At 38.5% G+C, this 23,518-nt stretch overlaps 1 protein-coding gene across 1 annotated transcript in view; it reads right to left on the bottom strand.

The window, feature by feature from the left end:
- COL22A1 (collagen type XXII alpha 1 chain) overlaps window positions 1-23,518 on the bottom strand; it is a 2,341,282-nt gene that overhangs the window by 2,206,023 nt on the left and 111,741 nt on the right. The window contains exons 2-3 of the mRNA XM_044067281.1: window positions 14,260-14,411; window positions 8,085-8,651 (exon numbers count right to left, since the gene is read on the bottom strand). Of these exons, the coding sequence (XP_043923216.1) occupies window positions 8,085-8,651; window positions 14,260-14,380 (688 nt within the window). The 5' untranslated portion in view covers window positions 14,381-14,411. The remainder of the gene's footprint in view (window positions 1-8,084; window positions 8,652-14,259; window positions 14,412-23,518) is intronic.

Genomic DNA, 23,518 nt, shown 5'->3' with positions numbered 1-23,518 from the left:
GCCCATCACTGCTTTATATTTTCATACTGAGAAGACCAGACTGCTTAAGGTCCCATTAAGCAAATATTAGCATGCTGGCTTTTGTTCAGCTATGCCCTGCTTAGACTAGGCTTGTCCGACATTGCTCAATATTCACCAACATTGCTGGACGTTGCCCAATATTAATGAACACTGACCACAGTTGTGCTAGTTGGTGTGCGCGATTTTGTTTGCATATACTACATGGTGGTAAATGCTGTTTAGCACTGCTTTATATTGCTTAACACATGGCAATCATGCCTTAGGTAGTGCTGCAGGGCTGCCTATGTCGGATACACATACTACATTCCCTGTACATGTTTGAAAGCAGGTAGTGTCAACTTAGGCATCCCTTTTACTATATGTGCGAGTCGGAGAGAGGTATAATTTCCAGAGTTCCTACTGAGCCAGTGTATGTGCTATGTGTTGCCTCTTTGCCAAGGCCAAAGCATACTGGGCATGCCTCCTTCTGCCTACTATGGCAGGCTCAGGTTGCTGCTCCTCCGAGTCACGCTCTGCCTGTGATGGCCTTGGCAATGGTGGGGGGCTGTTTGGCCCAGGCCTATGCTGGTCCTGCTGCAGCTGTTTTCGCAGGATCATATTATGTAGCATAGCACATACCATGACAATTTGGGTACATGTAGTTGATGAGTACTGCAAGGCTCCACCAGATGTGTCCAGGCACTGGAACTGTGACTTGAGCAGCCCAAACACACGCTCTATTACATTACGTGTTTGTGCATGCACCTCATTATGGCGTTCCTGTTCAGGTGTGTGTGTGTGTTTCTGATGGGTGTCATCAGTCACGGCTCCAGTGCATAGCCAGCATCCACCACTAGGTGGCCATGTGGGATGTCCCCATTGGCAAATGTCTGGTACAGCTGCATGAGATGCCAGATATGGAAATCATGGTAGCTTCCAGGGCAGCCTGCACACACATTCAGTATTACGCCCTGGGCATTTCACACGACCTGGCAGTTGATGGAGGGGAAGCCCTTGTGGTTGAAGTAGACCCTACCCTGCTTGCCGGCTGGTGCTTTGATGCATATGTGCGTGCAGTCTATTGCACCCACTACCTCAGGGTATTCCGCTATTTGCTGGAAGAGACGCATATTGCTGGCCAATATCTCACGGGAATTGGGGAAATATACATGATCACCAACATGTGCTGACATGGCATCCAGGAACTGGTGTAGTACCCTGGATGCTGATGCCTGTGATATCCCCATCATATCACCAGTTGGTCTCTGGAAGGTACCTGTTGCTAATATTCTTAGGCCAACACATACCTTGGTTTCCACTGGGATGGGTTCCCCTCTGTGGTTCTGTGTGTGAGGCATGGTCTGCACAGCTCTACAATTTGCTGCAGGAGGTCTCTGTCCACTCTATAGCGCTCCACTATCTCCAGCTCATGTAGCCTCTGGTAGGTTACCCTGAGCCTGTACAGTCTTCTCTGTCTCCTCACTGTGGATTGTCCAGCAGCATTTCCATTGTCACCACCCTCAGCATGTTGCATATGTCGCCTTATAACAGCAATGGCAGCCCCTAACATTTCTTTGTCTCAGTAAAGCATTTTCAGTTTTCACTTCTATTAGCTTACTGCAGTGTCTGTTGTGAGAAACTTATTGGATTGTTGTTTGCAGAGTTTTAAGTGCTAGGCTGGGCTGGGCTAGTGTGCTGCCTGTGTAATTGCCTGATTCTAATTGTTTTCACCTGCTAGCTCTGCTAGTACTCCCTGGTAGCTTCCTAATATTTGTTGTGCTTCCTTTTTCCTTTCTGTTTCCTCAGCGGGGGGATCGTTGCACACACAAGTGCAAACACGCGCACAGCAACTAACACGTGCGCACACATGCTTACACGGACTAAAACTTGCTTATTCGGGTTAACATGCGTGCACACCAGCGCAAATGCGCTTACAACTCTTTAAACAGCCTTATACATACTTACTCTGTCTTAAACGCGTGCACTCACGCTTACACGTGTGCACTCTGTCTTACTCGGGTTTACACACGTGCACACTCGTGCATACTCGTTCAGCAAGAAACTTTGGTGTTATCCATGGCATACACCTTCCATTTCTTGGCTTTCCCTAGTCTACCTGTTGACACACCTCTTTCCATGATGTATAAATGACAGCTGACACATGGCACTCTGCTCCAATGAGCTTCACTTCTTTCATACAAACCCCCCTCATGATGTCACCTATCTTCTACTCTGTTACTCCCAATATCCTACTCTTACACTCCACTGACTGTGCTCATTTGCTATGTAAACTTGCGATTCACTATCCTAACACTCATTTACACAGGATTGCCTACTAATGCTTGGTTACATCTCTTAGACTGAGCTTCCCCCTTAGCAACCTCTATTCGGTGGCCATGTTGTCTTCAGCCTGCCATTCCCTTGCATTGTACATTAACAATTTCAATAAAATCCATGTTTGTGGGTTTTAATTTTTAGCATTCTGGGTTTTAGAGCGCAGACCATTTGCGCGGCGCTGTGCTACGCTTAAACATCGGAAATCGGCAAAAAAAAAATATTTTCATATTGCATCAGGAAATATTTCCAATGGTCATATATCTGGCCATTGGCATGCTCCCTGCACTGGATGCAACCTTTATTTGGAGCTGTCACAGCTCCGTTTTGCTAGTTGCAGAACGGTACTCAGTTGTCAACTGAGTACATTTCTGCAAATAACACTGCTCTTACTCGGACAGGTTCAGGTTTCCTGAATCGCAAATCTACCTCATTTGCATGCCTTTCACCTGCAGTTGAGGGAATTTGCATATCCCAGCCCTGTCCGTGTAAGAGCCATTTTAGGAGCTCTCTTACACACCCTTACAGTCTGTTCCTGGATCACTCGTCGGACATGATGGCTGTGAGTAGAGTCTCTAAGACTCCGTGCAAGCCTTCATGAATCCAGCCCTTAGTTTTGGCTCAAAGGGTGGTCTCCAGCTTGATATAATGTACAGTGCTATGGTTCTATTAAAATATGTGGACTTGAATCATCTCAACTGATTATTTAGTCGTACAAAAGCAGACATATTCCTTTTATTTGGTACTGCCAGACAAAAAGAAGAAAATACTAATAATGTGCTACTATTGCTCTTTTGATGAAGCAAATGTGCAGGTTTATTAAAGCATTTCGAGTCTAGACCAAGTTAAGTTGTGGATCTAAACTCCATCGAGACTTCCTCAGAAAATAAACTGAAAAAAAATGTTTTCTTTTTCAAACACTGTTACCCAAACACATCACCTTTTTTACTCAGCTGGGAAAAGGTAAGGAAACTGTCTAATCTGGGGCATGACTGATCATACCCAGTTTTGCTGCAGTGTGTACTTTTTGTGATCAAAGCATGCTATGGTAAAGGTACAGCACAAAAAATAAAGTGCCTTAAAACAGAATGGGGTTGTTCTTTTATTGGTGCAGAATCCTTAACAGCAAGTGCTCTTGTCAGGCTGACGTTTGGCCTGTTGTCTGCACGAGCAGAGCTCCTCCGAATAGTCATATTTCAGTCATAATTGGCTGGTCTGTCTGTGTTATTACTGCTGATTCCTTCCTGTGGCTGAAATATGATTACTTAGTGTATTGCTGCTCACGGTAACAACCAACTATTTGTTAAAAGTAAAAATGGCAGCTAATTACCGCTGAATTTCTGCAACAGCTTATCAAATGTTGCTGGAGCCACAGCCACTTGAGCCAGTATAACCACACCTATGCTGATGACCTTAGGGTCGACAGTTACATTTTTTTAGTCATTTATTAACAAGGTAAATGCACTGCTCCATTATGGATTCTGTTCAGACATGACCTCGGCTGCAATGGCAAGGACAAGTGTCATATGTATGAGCAGTTTAAAGTAACTCATTATTGCAGAACATTTTCTGGATGTGAAAGCAATGAAGGTAACTACAAACTCATGCGGGCACAGTGAAAACATGCAAACTATACAAAGATGTAACCTGAGAACATAAACCAGATCTAGAGCTGGGTAGCACACCAGGACAACCAGGTAACTTATTTGGTGCCCAACCAAACAGAACAATATAAGTATCAATGAACAAATGACTTTTTAGTATAAATATTTCAGGTATGTTCCATTTCTGTGCTTTTTTTTTTAGCTAGTTGCACTGAAACACAAAGTCATCTTTTCCTGCACGGATATGTACACGGTGTCCTCCAATGACAGCTGCATTCTGTGACCCTACTCTTGATAGGGATGAGTACCCACACCATGCCAAGTATGTCCAGTTACTTTTACCTAGCAAGAAATGGGAAAGGATTTTCTTTTCATTTAGAATATGTGTTAATAGTTCTACTTTTTTAAAATCATTAAGAGACGTACTCTTACAGATCTAGGGAATACTAAAATTAAAATTATGGATCATGTTTCCATTTTCAGCCATGTCTTCTCATATAATTTTAATGTCGCTCCTGTAAGACTGATTTGTCCTTTGAAACTATCATCCTGAAATATTTTTACAATATTTTTTAACACAGCTGCATATATCCAGGAGCAAATTTACATTCTAATGACCACTTTTGTTGATTATTAATTTAAACAATGCTAAGGTTCAGTGCAGTAGCAGGATATCTGATCAGTGGTCAATATAATGGTGTCTCAGACATTGAAAGCCACCTTGTTTGATCAGACGTTGCTGTTGGCTGGGGGTACCCATTTCCAAGATGAAGTGATCTCAGGCCTTTTTGTGTTAAGGAAGGGTTGTAGGAGATCATCTTCTAGGTGTATTACTTTTGAATTTTGCTTCAAACTGTGCATTTTCATGCGGTTTCCAAAAACGTCATTACTCTGTCATCCTAAATCCATTAAAACCAGCACCTGTACATGAAGGCTAATGCAGAACAATCTCATTTTTTTATTTTTAAAACTCTGATACTATTTGAATAGAACTACCTTGGCAGAAGATACATGTTTTGAGGAGTGTTATGTTACATTTATAATGTACTGTTATTTGAAATTGTGAATGCACTGAGTGTCATAAAGTATATATGTTTTGGCAGGTCTGAAAAATAAAACAGAAGTAGACAGCATACCTTAGATACCACCCTCCAACCCCGTCTCTGTCCTGTATAGTGACAATCTGTCATTTTTCTGCTTGTGAAAGTAAGTTACCTGGTTGTCCTGGTCTGCTGCCCAGCTCTAGATCTGGTTTATGTTCTCAGGTTACACCTTCTAATATGAGTCACAAAACAGCCTTGTCGTAATTAACAGTGTTACTGCATGCAGAAATCAGGGGTGGTTATGAAGCTCACCTGGGAGTGACCTCAGTTTGAATAGCTAGTCAGGTACTTGGTGGTGCAGGCAAGGAAGATGAGTGTATCTTATTTTTTTTTTTTTTTTTTTTTTTTTTTTGGGGGGGGGTACTGGCATATACCTCTCAAATGTACAGATTTTCTCAGAATGTCCAGATTTTTGCCTCATGTTTTTGGTCCATTTTTTACAAAATTGTGATTTTCCAGCAAATCAATGAAAACTGAAGTCAGAAAATAATGACAGACATTTAAGTTTTCAGAATACATACCATTCAGAAAATTCATGATAATGCAAAACATGTTATTCTATCAGCTTTCTAAATTTGTAAGAATTGTATTTAAAAATTGTCCCTATTTTTGGGCCTCTGCCCCCCCCCCCCCAAATTATTTATGGAGTTGACCAGATTTCTTGCAATAAGAGGTTAAGAGATATGTTACAGGGAGTATCTGAAGTTCTGGAAAAGGTCAGAGCACAGAAAAGGGATATTTTGTGTAGGGGAACAAGACCAGGCATGGTCAACCTTGGTGTCCAGGGTAGGGCATATACTCAGACTAATCTCCATTGGAGTTTTAAATTTGAGAACTTAAATGATGGATCATTAAGAACATGGTCTGTTTTATGCACAAAGCTCACCACAGTGCCAAGGGAATATGGCTTACATCAAAGCAAGTGCTCTAAAATTTGGTGCATTTTTCAAAATGAGTTCATTCTCTGTTCTGAGCTTGGCTTTTACAAGGGGTTGCCAGGGCAAAGTATGTCATTCACCATTCAGAAGAAAACTTAAAAACTGAGCACATGCCATTTACAGAGGAATGTGTAAACACTGTTCTATCATGTTTACATTTTTCTTGCTAGTTTCTGCATCAGTAGCATTCCCTGAAACAGACAGATTGCCCCCCCCACACACACGCACACGCATACACTTTAATTTCCTGCAAGGGATTCCTGGATACAGACAGTCTCTCTCTCTCTCTCTCTCTCTCTCTCTCTCTCTCTCTCTCTCTCTCTCTCTCTCTCTCTCTCTCTCTCTCTCTCACACACACACACACACACACACACACACACACACACACACACACACACACACACACACACGTATAAAACAAGGTCACCTTAACTAAATGACTCAAACTGTCAGTATCGGTTCTGCATCATAACAGTTAAAAAAAACAATGTCTTTTGGCTTTTCCCAGTTTGGGGTCACCATAGCAGATCACCAGTCCGCAGACTGGTTGGCAGTAGAGGTTTTACTGTGTCGAGTTACCAGCCCAGTGCCCAGCCTTCACAGAGGACACACACATACACACAGGCACCTACCTGCATGTCTTTAAAAATCACTTTACTAGAGGAAGAGGTACACATTAGTTTAAGTATGGGCTGGGAATATGTGCTTGGTTCTGCCAAGCCATGATTATACTGCCAACTTCATGAAAGCAAGCATTAAAGAGGGAAAGCACGCAGATGGTGATGAAGGCATTAATGACTGAAAATAGGAAATTTCTTTACTCTGATGACACTGTGCCCAATTATCTCTCTACACCAGTGATGGAAAGAAAAAAATATATGGTCGTGGCTGCTGCTAGATGGTTGTTAAGCAGAAGAAATGAAAAAGCATATGAAAATCTACCTGTTATATGTGAAAGGCTCAAGTTCTGCGAACTATCAATTTTTGGGAAGCATGGTGCTATAATGGTAAGTGCTGTTGATTGGTAATTACAAGATTCTAGCTATAACGTGGTGCATGGCTGAAGCTTGTAACTCTTCCCTATTCCCATAGGATGTCCTTGGGAAGTTTGATTTCCTCCCATTTCTCCAAGAGATGCAGTTTTATTGGTATTAGTGTGATGGAGTATAAGCCAAATGATCAAATTTAATTTCAGATGAATGCAGCTCAACATCCTAAAACTTATAAAACCAGTTGTTCTCATAGGGGCAGGGTTGTAGGTGAAATTTGATCACCTGACCCTAATCTGCAATTCATGCACATAGTTTTTATCCTATTTACTAAATTCCTGTTTAAGCTGACCTTCTTCATCAAACTTTAGCTATGTTTACCCGTCTGAGGAAATTTAAATGCCCTTGATTCAGTAGGATTTAGTCAAGAAACAAACTTTAACAAACTAAAGTACATAGCTAAATGGTACATACATGCTACCCAAAAAAGAAGCATCCACAATCATCTGTGCTGTGTGACCCATGCATCTATCCTTCCCCTACAGAAACATGACCACTGTGTTCTTGTACATAATATTCTATACATCACATCACATACGGAACATTCTGCTCTACCCATTTTATTCAAAAGCAACAGTTCTTTACGTGTAAGTACACAGACGTATAAGTACATAGATTTTATATATATATATATATATATATATATATATATATATATATATATACATAGTTATTAAATATGTATTTGTATTTGTTAATCAGGGTGGAATACCGAAATACTGATTGAAATGGACCTCTTTCAAACTCAAACCAGAAGAAGGGTGTAGTTAAGTGTCTTGCTTTATTTTTTAAAGCATGTTTATTTTCTCATTTATTTATTGTTTATTAATTTATTTATTGTTATATTAGCTAGATTATAGCTGTTATGCATATAGACATATATATATATATATATATATATATATATATAAATAGATAGATATAGATAGATATACATAGATAGATTTGAATGCTGATATTTATGTACTTTAGTGCACAGTAACATATATAATTATAAAAATACAGTGGTAATAAAATTACTTATTTAATTTATATCATCTTAGAATGACTACTTACTTTCGCAGAGTCTTCGTCTGAGCTCTCCTCTGATTATATCGATAGCACTGTAGTCTGCTACATTAAAAACATGAGCAGGCTTAGGTGCTGATGCAATTTCTTCCAGTTCTTCCTGTAGAGCTTCACCAACTCCAACTGCGAAAATCCTGATCCCCTGGTTATGTGCTTCTGTGGCTGGTTCCAAAACAACATCCTGACTTCTTCCATCAGTCAGTAGAATAGCAACTTTCTTAATGGTTGCATCTTGTGGCCTTCCACCTTCCCTTTCTGTAAAACTATTAGTGGTGATATATTTGATGGCATCACCAGTGTTAGTATTTCCACCATAGTATTTGATATTTTTTGATGCTTGCTTTATTTCAGATACAGTCTTATACCGTCCAAGCGGGAATTCTGTGGTGGGTCGGTCACTGTACCGTACAACCCCTACCCGAGTTCTGTCTGGTCCAATATCAAAGGTCTCCACCAAATTTGATACCCACTGTCGAACCTTTTCAAAATTGTCCTTGCCCACACTTGAAGAAGTGTCCAAGATAAAGACCAAGTCATAATGAACATTCTTGCAACCTGTAGTTAAAGAAGCAGAAAATGATGGTAAATGCAAGAAAGAAAAGATAAACAACCATGCAACATCCCAGAACATAGCTGGGGATTTGTTGTGCAGCGTTACATCAGCTGCATGAATACAAAGTCTGCAGCTTTGTTCAGGGAAAGAATATCAGAGTGCACTGAATAATCATGACAGAGCTACATGTCACCACAAGGAAATCCAGCTCCTTGTTTTTAAGCTGAAGGGCTCCTACCCACCCCTGCAGGCATCCTTTGTTTACTCCTCCTGCATAGTTATAAAGCAATCCTAAAACTCCGTCAGTGTAATACTTCATTCACACTGGCAAGTTTAATAGCTTCTAACGTGAAAAAACAAGATTTCCCTTACCTCCCCAACACAGTTTTGCTTTTACAGTCAATTGTAATTCTGTACAGTTTAAACCCAAAAGGCTAGAATCAGACAGACTAATATTTTTTACCAAGCAATGTTTAGTAAGATACTGCTCCCTGGAGGTGGATTTCTCTTGGGAAGCATTCCACAATTTCATTCAAGCAATTCTGCTTGCATATTTTTTCTTTGCTGTATCAGGTGCTGTTTTATACATGCTAATGATAATTTGTGGCAGCTTTCAGAAGTCCAACCTGCTCCTGGGGCCCTGAAGCTGCACATTTCCATACCATCGCATTGATATACTAGGACTAGAACCTGACTATAGGATAATAAAACAAATAAGTGAAAAAAAATCATCTGTCATTAAGATTATTATAATTAACACAGCTGTGTTTTAAGTTTAAAATCCCGTAAAAGATTTAGAATTGTCGCTTCTTCTGTTATCAGACAACATCAGTCATAGAACTTAAATTTCTTCCAGCATACGATGTACATAAGTTTGTGTAGCAGCAGCCAGAACTGTTTTCATCGTTACAAAGTACCTTTAAGGACTACTGTAAGAGAAACTACAGTTTTAGAGCATTCCTGTACCTCAGAAAATAATCTCAGCACAATTTAGCATGTCTTTTTTACTATAACTTGTTACATATAACACTTGAATTTAGCCAAAGGATCATGTGGGGTAACGTTTTCCATGAAAAGTTACAGCTTTGCATCAGACAAATGCAGACTTTCTAAGTCATGCACTTTATCTATCTGCTACATACTATAAAGTGTGTTACCATTATAATAAAGTATGACCTTGCACTTTAGAATTTATAATACAATTCATATGACTTGTTTATGGCATTATAGTTCAAATATTTATTTATTTTTAGCTCTATAAATCGATTGATATCCTAATGGTATTTATTTCTATTTTTTTTCTTAGTTTTGATATTTATTAGTGAAAGAAACATTAATTAAGTAATCTTTAGTCATGTGCCTGATTAAAAGTATTCTTAAGTTATTGTTAATGGCTAATAAATAAGCTGTGCTGAGCTTTACAAGTGCCAGTCAGCCTGTTTTATCCCTCTTGGTGTTCGGCATATGAAGCCTAACTTTGAACACAGTTTCCAAGGAATCTGACCTGTGGCATGTTAATGAAAATTAGAAGCCTGCTTCCCTCTGCTCATGTGAGCATTTCTCTGTCCTTGTGTTTTAAGCTGTTTAGGTCTAGAGTCAGACTTGTTGTTCATCACTGTTATTATGAAACACTGGGAATATGTATGTTTTAATACTTAACTCACTAATTTTATTTATTATTAAAATCTGCAGTACCTTTAGTGCTTTAACCAAAAGGCTTTGTAAATTAGTGAGGATAGATGAGATAGAGAGGCCGAAATGGGTGCTTTTTATATTGAAAAATGAAGGCCCTAAGAATGGGTAGGATGAAATGAGCAGTACAGCATGGATGTAGTACAGTATAGAGAAGTGGTTGAGGTGCAGAGGGTATGGAACAGGTGTTAGTTTTACGAATTTATGGAATGACAAGGAATGTGGGAATTGAAGGGACAAAATTGCTTTGGAGGAGAATATGGGAGACAGATATGCTAGCATGTTCACTATTTAGGTTATGAATGTCAGAGAGTATCTAAAGTGCAAGAGGAACAGGAGGTTGCAATGAGGAGAGGCTTAAAATAGTAGAAGGAAGACTGGCACAAAATACAAAGGCATTCTTGGGGACTGTCAGATACATAGAGGGACTGAGGCAGCAGACAGTAAGGATACAGGAAAAGGAGGAAAGCCCTGATATTGACAGACAGTGAAGACAGAAGTTAAGAAAAGGATATGGAGTTAGAAGAGGAGTTTTAAGAGGCCATGCAGGAAGTAGCACTAAAGAGGCAATAGCAGTGAGGTGTTAGGCAGTGGCATGTAACCAGATGGAAGATAGACAATGAAGGGGTCAGGAATGCTGTGCCCAAAGAAGTGGGCAGAACAGCAAAGGGTCAACATTGTCAGGCTTTGAGAAAGGAAAGGTTAGAATAACAGCACTGGGAGGAGGAACAGAGGAAAATATGATGAGAGTGAGGCAAGAATGGAAAACCATGGCTAGGGCTTGCAGAAAAGAGAGAGGTGCTGAGTAGAGGTGGGGTGGTGCAGCTGCGGGTAGAAAAGTGGCAAATAGGGAAGTGACACATGTCAGGAAGTATGGTGAAAGGAGAGACATTGGGGGATAGAGGATGGTTTTGGTGGGTCTAGACTCAGACTCCAAATGGTTTACATATCTTGTCAAGAAATATGGGCAAGAACAGGTTTAGAGTATAGCCACTGTCATGAAATGGACTTAGTAAGACATGTGAAGTAGAGGCTATGGTCGTCACTAAGAATGGATGCATGCAATAATGCACAGATGCAAACAACTCCAGCTGACATGCTTGTGGATTCAGGAATGTGGCAGACAGGTTTCAATGAAACTAGCAGTGCTGATAGTTATGGTGGAATGATTCAAATAAACAGTTACACATTTAAGATAGCTGGCGTGGGGGCCTTGCAAATGGGGAGATGGTACTCATGCTGCAGGTAGAAGGATCAATAAAAACAGAATACATCTGAGGAAGAGGCACTGGTAACATAGGAGGGTGTCAGACATACTAGGGTGCTGCAGAGCAGGCCGTTCAGAGAAGACAGACAGACTGCAGAAGATTACTATTACGTCTGCCATTTGGTCTTACATTCCACCAGTGTTTCCACTGTCTTTCTGGTCATGTCTGAATTGCAGTAGTTGAGATTGTCTAGGACACAAAATCTTATACAAGGGTTTCACTGCTGATTTCAGTTTCTGTGGGGAAAGTGTTCTGTACATCTGAACAGTATTAGATTTGGGAGTGTGCATGAACAATAACATGTGGAGGATCTTTTACCATGTATTATTTATTTATTTAACATTTGTTTACTGAGAAAGTCTGACTTGGAACACAGCCAATTTTCAGCAGAGGCCCAGGGAGAAATGCTCCAGATGCATGTGTTTGAATCTGGATGGTCATGTACTCCTGCATTTCTATTATTTTCAATGATTTGTACAATACTAGGTTTTGTAGTTGATGATCATGTGTTTTGTTCTGTTTAGTGAAATGGGTTTTGTGTGCTTATAATAGGGAATGTGTGTGTGTGTGTGTGTGTGTGTGTGTGTGTGTGTGTGTGTGTGTGTGTGTGTGTGTGTGTGTGTGTGTGTGTGTATACATGCAGTTTATGTGTGTATGTGTCTCTGTATGTGAGTGTCTGTGCATGTTTGTACACGTGCAGACACACACAGACATATACACACACACACATTTATATGTGTGTGTGTGTGTGTGTGTGTGTGTGTGTGTGTGTGTGTGTGTGTCTATGTGTGTGTATGTATGTATGTGTGCATAGTGTGTATGTATAAAATTAGATGAAAGGAAGGCAAACATAGAAATAGAATGACGTCAAGTAGAGCCTTGAGCAATAGATACAGATCACCACTCATTAGCCTTTTTGCCAGTGAATACATTGACAGTTTCCAGACTCTATCTGTGTTATACAGCCCTCTCTTATTCATTGTGTGAAAAGTTTGAACTTTCTCTATCTGAAACATTTGCTTCATTAGATGAGTAGTAAAAGCATTTGTGCTGCGCAATGTAACTTGCTGTTATGGTGACATCGTTATTTCTCTGTAGTATCTTGGTGAGATACTGTATTCCAAGTACCTTCCTTACTATCATGACTGCTTGTGATATATTGAACAATGTTACCATTGAGACCCACTCACAAGCTTGTCTGCAGTTGGACTTCACAGCCCACCTACAGTCACCCTCCATGAATCATTCACCTGGAGCAGTAGCAGCCACAGCACAAATTCAGTACCTTTAGAAATAATAACAGATTAGTGCATTCTCCTGATATATGCACACAGCCAAATAAAAATCCATGCATTATCCCAGTCTATACTTCCTGTTAATGATCACTGCTTCTCCTACCACCATCGCTAATGTGTTGGAGGGTGAGAACTACAGCCAGCAATCATCACCACAAGTGTTGGTCAGCAAGCAGTCTGTTCTCAAAGCCACTCAAGCTGTACTTTCTTTCCTCATACATTTAATGTCCTGGTGTGTCACCTGAGGGTTGCCTCACTTTTTCCTAACCCAAACAGTACATGATTTCCTTAGACCTGCTATTCTGAACAAGTCTTCAAAGCTATTTGGTATTTCTGTTGATAACGTGCTTAGTGTTTTTATTTACAAATTATACCTCATCAGGCTCACCACAGGTGTTTGGTTTAACATATCCATGCTACTTTTTCACATAAATGTTGCCCTGAATTAGGTTCAATATCTTTCTCCCAACTAATCTCCTCAAACAAACATCACAGGTCCAGCAGGTCACTGCACCTCCCTATAACAAGGCAGGAAGACTTCATAATTCAGGTAGGCTAGATCCCAGCATGTTGTTAATTAGAAAGGGTACTGAGGACTGAAAGTCACCCAATGCCACCTCACTGTTAATGTCCTTTTTATGGTTTTTGCTATGCAGTTTACAATACCATAGCCCGCATTACTTCTTGCTCAAGTTATTTGTTTATTTTACACATTTTGGCAATCACCAAGTATCTACAGCAATCCCAGGGAACATAACTGTGATACTCGTAACAGTGAGAATTTAGGTGTGAATAGGGCAGATGTACTCTTTTTGAGATGACAGTATTTGAGTCTTCCCTTGCTCCACGGTACAAAGGTACTACAGATAATGCATATTATTACTTCCCTTGCTCCACGGTACAAAGGTAATACAGACAATGCATATCATTAAATGTGAGGAGGATAGGGGTGTGTGATGGCTTGCCTCCTGAGAAATATTTTCAAACCATTTTTATTAGGATCACATTTTAACTTTCCATATTTTGGGACTTCCATCAGTTTGTCTCATTTCTTATAGGGAGTCATAATCGCGCTACATCTCTTCCTATTTCTGTTGCAGCTACTCGTCTTCCATTTCCAGTTTATTCACTCTAAGCATACTTTCTATAGAAATTATGAACACTTTTTTCTCATTGATTCTAAACTTCCATGACTTCACAAGGCTACATTTTAGGGCTTTCATAGGACAGAAAACAACTCTCACTGCAATAAATAACATAATATAATACTATAAAACAATGTACTTCCTTCAGTTATTTTAATGAATGTTTAAGTACAGTGATGAAACAGGACTTCAAGATTGATGTCCAGTTACCTGCTCGCTGTCTCTGGCCCTCACTGCCAGTCAGTGCTATTATCAAAATGACCAAGGCATAGTATATCTGAGGCCTTTTTCTAAAGATCATTTCTCCTTCTTTTCTTGTCTGCCCTTTCATCGATCAGGATGTTTTTGATGTCATCAGGTGCCTGGAAAAGAAAGTAATCATGAAATTAGTCACAGGTAATCATTTTCTCTTAAAGTAATGTCATAGTTGTATTTCAAGTTTTAAAGTAAGCTATAATTTAGAAGCTCATGACCCCAGCTTGACTTCCTTAGATGCAAGACTAAAGCTATTTATACAGACTAGACATGAATCTCAGAACAGCAGTTAAAGCTGAATACAGAACTGGTGACTTTGTGAATGTTTACAGTAGTTTGATATGATAAATATCCTGAAACTATATCATTGTATTTTGTACTTACACTGTGGCTATGCTGACAGTGACAACACTTATGATGGGATTCTGAAAAAAATCTGCATATCTGTATTTGATGTTTTTCATTCACACTTGTGCCTGGCACTAGTTTTCCTAAAAATAGCAACAACAACACTTATGGGCATTAAATAAGTTATAACACAACAAGCATCATCTCTAGCCATTTGGAAAAGCAAATCTTTCATCTGTAAAAATAAAAAAAATAGTCATTGCCATGGCATAATTATTAAGTCATGCTAGCCATGGTGTCCAACTTTTCTAGTGTGGCATTGCATAGTGTGTGTTAAAGCTGGGAATCAGTTCTTACGTTCTCAGATGATGAGATTGAGGGACAATGTCCACACTTTTAAGAAAACAATGGATGAATATTATGAAAGATTTGCTTTCATATTTTGGCAGACAGAATGGGATATATTGCCCAAGTCTGCTGCTTTCTATTATATTGCATAGTTTTTGCCAAATAATGGAAATATATTATTATAGCAATAACCCACGCCTGGGTGTGGGTAATGCTAAATTTACCCACGGTTGGCGTGGTTTGGTCGAGTGAGCCCGAGGAAAAAACCAACCGTGGGTAATAGCATTACCACCAGAAGTGAGTTATTGCTATATCATGACATTATTTAAGAAAAGAAACTATTACTTTTCTTAAATAATGGCATAGTATAATGTCTGTTTACTGCCCTTCCGCAGATGTCTGGCATCGCGGCAGTTCTGATGTACTGCGCCTGCGCGGTACATCAGAGCTGTGAGCAAAAGCTGGAGAAAGCAAGATCTCCGTTGCTTTTTAGTGTTCGCTATGTTAAATGAGTTTAACATAGCGAGACAGTTTAAAATAAGCAGCGGACATATCCGTTGCTTATTTTAAAACTGTCTCGCTATGTTAAACTCATTTAACATAGCAACAAAAAAGCAATGGAGATCTTGCTTTCTCCGTCGCTTTTTTTTAAAACACTGTCTCGCTATGTTAAACGGGTTTAACATAGTGAGACAGCTTTAAAACAAGGAACGGACATGTCCGTTGCTTATTTTAAAGCTGTCTCGCTATGTTAAACCCATTTAACATAGCGACAATGTTTTAAAACGAAGTTATACTAATGGAAAAAAGTCCGGGCGACCGGACCTTTTTCCATTAGTATAACTCGATTTACAACGGGCACGCTGGCCAATCAGCGTGCACGTTTTGGGGGGATCATGGTATAATACTCATCTTCATTTATAGTTCTGTTTGCCTGCATTTTAAGTGTGCATGTATCCATGCATGTTTGTATGTGTGTATTTATGCATTTATTTACTGCTTTATTTTTCTTTCTCTCACTTTCCTTTTTAATTTGACGGACATGCCCATTTTCTGTTTGTTACTTTTGGTTTTCTCTCTCATGTTAGATATTAGCTGTCATGCATAATATTCAGTTCTTCTGACTTATAGAAAACAAACAGTTGAGACTTTTAAACTAAAAAGAGGCATCCTTTCATCAAATTATCCTTTTTATAATAAATACAAAAAAAAATGTTCATCCCCATGTTCTATGTCTTCATAAATGGGGTAGTTTAAAAGCAGTAAGTCATTGCATTTCACCTTTTGAGGATGATCATGTAAAGTCTCCTTAGATAAACAAATAGCACAAAATAATGACAGTGTATATGCTGTTTTATTGATTTACTCATTCATTCACATCTAGGAATGTGAAATGAATGTAGCTCGTTTTCACTGGAGTTCCAGACAAAAGAAGGAAGGTTCTAATATAAGTTTAAAGGTCAGAGTAGACACAAACATAAAGCAAGCACAATTTACCACAAATATAATGTGCATCAGAATGATATGGTTAATTAAACACAATAAATGAATGTTTATAACAGCAGCAGAAGGGAAAAATGCATTTGCAGGTGATATAGTGGGTAATGCATTTGTTATGCCCACAGAAGGGGGCATAGCATAGACAAAGCAAGTTTTACATAAAACATTAGACTATGGTGTGTTTAAAAACCTGAAGTAATGTCTAATTGGGCAGCTCCTCAACTGTACTGTCCACAGAATGCAGAAAAAGCTAAAAAGGCTGACTATCAGAAACAGAGTATTTTCCTCAGAAATCCAGAGAGAACAAAGGAACCCAGTTAGGCACAACATGCTTACACTGTATATTGAGTTTTATGAAAGATTCACATCTATTCATTCTTGGTCTTTCTTCTAGATTTCTCACCAATAAGCATTTTATGGCAACCATCTCCTTTAATACATAATCCTAAGGTGGAAACGAGTTTCATAGTCAGCAATGACTCTTCCTACATAAAACACATACTTAGGTTGCCTGGCCATCATATTCATTTCAGATAGTCACATACCAGTTCTGACAGATTGCAAACAGTTGTAAGCAAATTTTAATATAGCAATAACCCACGCCTGGGTGTGGGTAATGCTAAATTTACCCACGGTTGGCGTGGTTTGACAAAGCCAACCGTGGGTAAATTTAGCATTACCCACCAGAAGTGGTTATTGCTATATATGACATTATTTAAGAAAAGAAACTATTACTTTTCTTAAATAATGGCATAGTATAATGCCTGTTTACTGCCCTTCTGCAGATGTCTGGCATCCGCGGCAGTTCTGATGTACTGCGCGCCTGCACGGTACATCAGAGCTGTGGGCAAAAGCAGCGGAGAAAGCAAGATCTCCGTTGCTTTTTAGTGTCTCGCTATGTTAAATGAGTTTAACATGGCGAGACAGTTAAAATAAACAGCGGACATCTCCGTTGCTTATTTTAAAACTGTCTCGCTATGTTAAACTCATTTAACATAGCGAGACACTAAAAAGCGGAGATCTTGCTTTCTCCGTTGCTTTTTAAACACTGTCTCGCTATGTTAAATGGGTTTAACATGGCGGAGACGCTTTAAATAAAGCAGAGTCTCCGTTGCTTATTTTAAAGCTGTCTCGCTTTGTTAAACCCTTTTAACATAGCGAGACAGTGTTTTAAAAAACCGAGTTATACTAATGGAAAAAAGTCCGGGCAACCGGACCTTTTTCCATTAGTATATCTCGATTTACAACGGGCACGCTGGCCAATCAGCGTGCACGTTTTGGGGGGGTCATGGTATAATAATGCTTATTATATGACCATATTCAGGCTGGCTTAACCACCACACAGCCTATAATGTAGTTCCTCTCTTAACCACCAGGGGGAACATTTGTAGTAGGATCTGTTCTCCACCCCCTGCTTCCTCAGTAGTCACTGTAAACTAGCAATTGATGTTCAAATTTCTCCTCTCCTCAATGTTCTACTTACTCATAGACCGTGACAAAGATAAATCTCTTCACAAGTTCTTTAAAATACCATACTAAATACATTGGTTTTAAATATTGCAAAATAACATGTTCATAAGTGCACAGTTAATTTATCAAATCCAGTCATGTTACTGCCATTTTTAATATTTTCTTTCAGATGGCTACTTCAGCATGAAAGCAATTAGTTATAATTATTCTATTAATCTTTTCATTTTGATTAAGTTTAGTGCATTTTTGGTACAACAAAATAATCTGTCATAGAAAATGTTTTTATCCTGTTAGTTGCTGCATCAGATCACATTTTGGTGAGCAAAAAGGCCTTTTACCTGTATGCATTAATTAACAGGACAGGAAGGAAAACATTTTGAAATCATCATCATATATTACCAAAAAATGACTTAAAGACAGCCAATCTGAAAAAAAAAATACTTGTATACATTAGAAAACCAAAGTGTGAACACTGATGCTGACTAACATTAAAAAGGGAGGAAACACTTTTTAATGCTAAGCATTATACACTCACTGCTATAGTTCTCAATGACTTAGTTACTTGAATTATCTAGACCATAGTTCTCAGACCCTGTCTCAGTGTGTATCTCCCTCAAACCACAGACAAATCCTTGAGTCTTGTCTAGATATCAGAGATATAATTGGGTTATCCCATATAGAAAAATCATATCCTGCACTATAGCGCATACATACACACGCTCACACACACACACACACACACACACACACACACACTGAATCACATACACATGTACACTCACTATTGTGCAGATGCACACACATGCATATGCAAACATGCTTACACACACACATTTAAATTAACTAACATTTTACTTTGTAGAGTATTCACTGACTATTATGCACTTAAAGTGTTTTGACACAGTTTATAGATGCAGTATAGCATGTGGCAGTTGAAGTACCTCAGTGCATTTACCCTCTAGTATTGCTAATATATATATATATATATATATATATATATATATATATATATATATATATATATACAAGATTGCTTAATACATTTTTTTGTAAATCTTTCACCAATCCATGACTCACATAAATCTACTGAATCTCTGGGTGATGGCATGATAGGGACCATGGAGTTGCAGTCACTGGCTTTAATTGATGAGACCTTGTGCATATGGAGTGGCATGCTCATTAAGGTCTATGGAAATGTCCCTATGCTAGACCTACATTGGCGTCATGAGAAATTCATGATGATACAAGAATGACTTGAGTGTCAGGGGGACATGCAACAAATCAATTATGCACTATATGGCATGGTGCAAAAAGTGAATGAGCAGATGGCTCAAGACACTAACTCATTCACTCCAATGGAGCTCAGAAAGTTTGCACTGTAACTTCCAATGGGCGGTTTCTAAGCCTTTAGACAGAATCAAATTATGCCCTCACATTTCAAACAAATGTTCATATCTCTGGAACCATAGGGGTTATGAAAGAAGTATAAATGGCAAACTATTCAGCACAAACTATTCTTTAGGTTCTAGATCTAAAACAGAATTTTATAAGTCACTGTAAACACAGGGACTATTACATTTGTAATATTTTGTAAACAATTTACAATATCTCAGCAACCACTCAAGTTACACACATCTGTCAGCAGCATTTTATTTATCCAGCTGACAGCTTTCATATGAAACTAAGGAGTTCTATCTGTGTTAATTGGATGTAGAGATATTTAGAAAAATGTGAGAATTATATCTATATAAATTAATATCATAAAATCAACAGTTAATATCTATTTACCTGCTCTAGACAGATGTAAAATATTAATGCAGCTGAGTTTGCCATTATATAAGTTTTAAGATGAAACCTTTTAAAACCTTGTACATAGCATTGTTTTGGAATTATTGATACACATATGAATAAGCAATATTTGACGCATACAGACATCAGTAGGAGTTAGCTGCAGATGCACCTGGAGGTGTCACTAGCTTATCCAACATTAAACTAATAACAATTTGTTAATGATCTATACTTATTGAAATATATTTGTTTATACATATACGGTTGAGCCAATAAGTGCCGTTTCCTGGCTGTCACCTTTTAGTAGTTTGTTCTAATATTTTCAACAAAGGAATTACTTCCATTTTTCTCATGAATGTTATGCTTATAACTGTCCTGATCTTGGACTGTTTTAGGTATCACCTTAAAAAATGGAACTGTTCCACACTTTTTTCTCCACTGTGGTATTCTGTATTAATCTCATAACAAATGTGTAATTTGTAACTCTAAGAAACAGAAAATAATAGTTCTGTTGAAATTTAAAAGGAGAATTTCAGAAGTTCTAGCATTAATGACTAAATTACCAAACTTTGAAACACATTAATTTCCCTTTTCATATATTTACCAGAATATTTTTTTGTACTGTTGCAGCCACTTACATTTTACCATATTTTGGGAATGAGGGAAAAACTGTAATGGTTACTATTTAAAACAGACTGCAGGACATGCTAAACCTGCATCACGCATATTAGGACTGATGCTAGCTTTTCAGAATAGTGGACCAAACATATATATATATATATATATATATATATATATATATATATATATATATATATATATATACACACATGGTTGGTAGGACACCTTTGCAAGGTATAACACATGCCAGACTGTTAAAATGTCATTTTGCTACCCTAAGGCAACCAATTCTGGAATCCCTGCTAAAGGCTTCCAACTGAACCCGAAGGATTTAAGAAACTATATAATTGACATTTAGGTAAGCTAATATTTTAAATGTGTGATTAGTCACTGTCTTAATAAGTTTACTTTGTTGTCTGGATGTTAAACCTTAAGCTCCAGCAGACCCCACCCCACAAAAAAAAGATACTATAATAGTGTTTGGAAGTGAAAAAGGAAAGAAAGAAAACAACATTCTGTATCCTTACCTCACAGACACATAGATGGACCTTTGCAGTGCCATTATACACAATCAGCATGACACAAAGGTATACTCCATACACCATTTGCATGAATATGTGCTGCAGACCTGTCTAACATACAATGGTATTTGCATTAGAGCACAGGCTGCTGATATACCCCATGGTATAATGGAGCTATTCAGAAATGAACCTCTCATACTCCACATGTGCATCTATCATGGCCTACACTGGATATTTTATCTGATGCTCAATAAACAACTCTATAATGAAGTACTGATGCTCACAAGAGTTATACATTTTTTGTGTGCGTGAGTCAGCTGTCTGCACACTCCCGTCATGCTGGAGGGACAGATTTATCTCCCAGTGACTGACACGTCTTTGGAATATGCTACCAATTCATGTGAAACAGAGCACCTCTATGACACTGTTTAAGAGGAACCTGGACAAGTGGAAGAGGCACTGTAAATTCTTACAGGGGATGGAGACCACAACCCTCCTTGATATGGTCACTCATCACTAAATGCAATCTCGGGTATCGACTAGCATTTCTATGGTATTACATTGGGATGAAATGGTTAGACTTAAAATGACCTCTGGGTTGATAGCCTAGTAATTTCCAATGATCCTATGATATTATTTACTGTAGGTGGGTACAAAGCGAACTGTTGTTGTGGTTCCAAGGAGCTGAAGGGTGCAGACTATCCTCTTCTGCTAGCATAACTGTATGATTATGAATCTTTCTAGAGGTGGTGATTCATTCCTGTGGAAATTTACAAACTCCATTTGAAGAGCCATATAGCTACAAAGTATGGCACTGTATTCAATAAAGGTGTAGTCACATTTATTTAGGAGACCTGGTACATATCTCTCAACTGTACAGATTTTTGCAGAATGCCCATATTTTTGCCTCATATTTTGGGTCTGTTCCTCATAAAAATTATCTTTTTTTTTTGACAAATCAGTAAGATGCTTTAAGGGTTAAAGTCTCTCAATAATGGCATGCATTTGTGTTTCAGACTTCATATCCTTCAGAAAAACGCATTCTAACTCAAATTCTGTTATGAAAGCAACTTTCTAAGTTTATATGACCGATATTTAAAACATGTCCTTATTTTTGGCCTTTATCTCCCCATTATGTCAGGCTTTGAACAAATTTCTTGTGCTAAGAGGTTGAGAGATATGCTGGTGAGGCCTGTCTGCTTTAAGGTTCACCTGCTTTTGGCTAAGAACTCTGTGTGTGGAGATGTCTGGTATTACAACAAAGTGAATGACTCTTGTCTTTTCTCATGCATTCCATTATAAGAAGCAATAATTTTAGTAAAATGTTTCTGCTTGCAAGTCACCCAAACATTATCCGCTTGTAATATAAAGTCTTGTAAAATTTGATCTGCAGTTACATTAAGAGGTGTATAGCCTGCTGCAACAGTAGGGTTTATGAGCAGTTGCTTCTGTTTGTAACAATTGTTCATTTTGTGCCAGTTGTGAAACTATCCTGGAGGTCCCAGTGTCTGGAACATGGAATATTACTGCCCTTAAGAAATGCAATAATATATCAAGACATACTATACTGGTGCCCGTCAGACTCCACAGCATGTCTATTTGCGTAAACAGTGTCTACATGTCAAACTGTAGCAATGCATGAAATGCCACGTTGGCTTGCTGCTATATTTAAAAGCATCTGAGCTGTAGTCCATAATTTTCTCATTAAACTACCATTGCAGTATATGATTCCTGACATCTTATGATTTGTGTTACTTCAGCACAGGGCTACAATGAATTTGTAATATAGAAGATTCCTAAGCTACTGTAACATTAATGAATAATTCATTGTTAGAGACTGTAAATAAGAAAAAAATGAAGTCTTGTGTTTAGTTAGAAAAGAAACATTAAAACACATATGATATCCAGGCAGGATTACACATCATGGAGAATTAAATAATTCAGTCAGAGTCAGACAGCATAAAAGATAACGTTTCTGGGTGAACCCAGGTTTGATGGCTTTATGCTTCAACATGAAAATAATATGATATCCACTCCACAAGATCGCTAGAGACAGATGTGGCTGCTGTAGGGAAATAAAACATAAAATCATCTGATTGTATTTTTCAACCAGCTATAGCCACATCAGAATTAACTACAGAGGATGTGCAACTGTAATGTTCCTTTGAAAGGCAGGTCAGAACAAGATGATGGGTCTTCAGTTTTCTAGATTACAGTTTATTCAAAAATGTATTTAATTTATTTAGTAATGGATTGCAAGGTTTGTGGTGCTCCGGTAGTGTTGTCGCCTCACAGTAAGACGTTGTCCTGTTCGATTCTCAGCTAAAGCGTTTTTTGTGTGGAGACATGCATGAATGGGCATACCTTCGTTGAAGGTTGTGCGTCAGAGCTGGCAACTTGGCACATAAAAATCTACTGCCAATCATTAGCAGACTGGAGTTCCGCTGTGGCGACCCCTAACCGGAAAAAGCCGAAAGACACAACAACAACTGTGAGGTTTGTAACAAATTTTGATTACACAGGTAAAGCATATTAATGGAAAATTCTGGAACAAAACTGCGTCTTCCGTATCGGCATCCCACTGCTGATTTATCACAGCATATCTCAAACAAATAAGT

The sequence above is a fragment of the Protopterus annectens genome, chromosome 3.part1 (genome assembly GCF_019279795.1).
Source record: "Protopterus annectens isolate FY-2018-M chromosome 3.part1, PAN1.0, whole genome shotgun sequence".
NCBI classification, from domain to species: domain Eukaryota; kingdom Metazoa; phylum Chordata; order Ceratodontiformes; family Protopteridae; genus Protopterus; species Protopterus annectens.
Note: the sequence above shows the minus strand (reverse complement) of the source record. Positions and strands in the feature narration are given on the sequence as shown.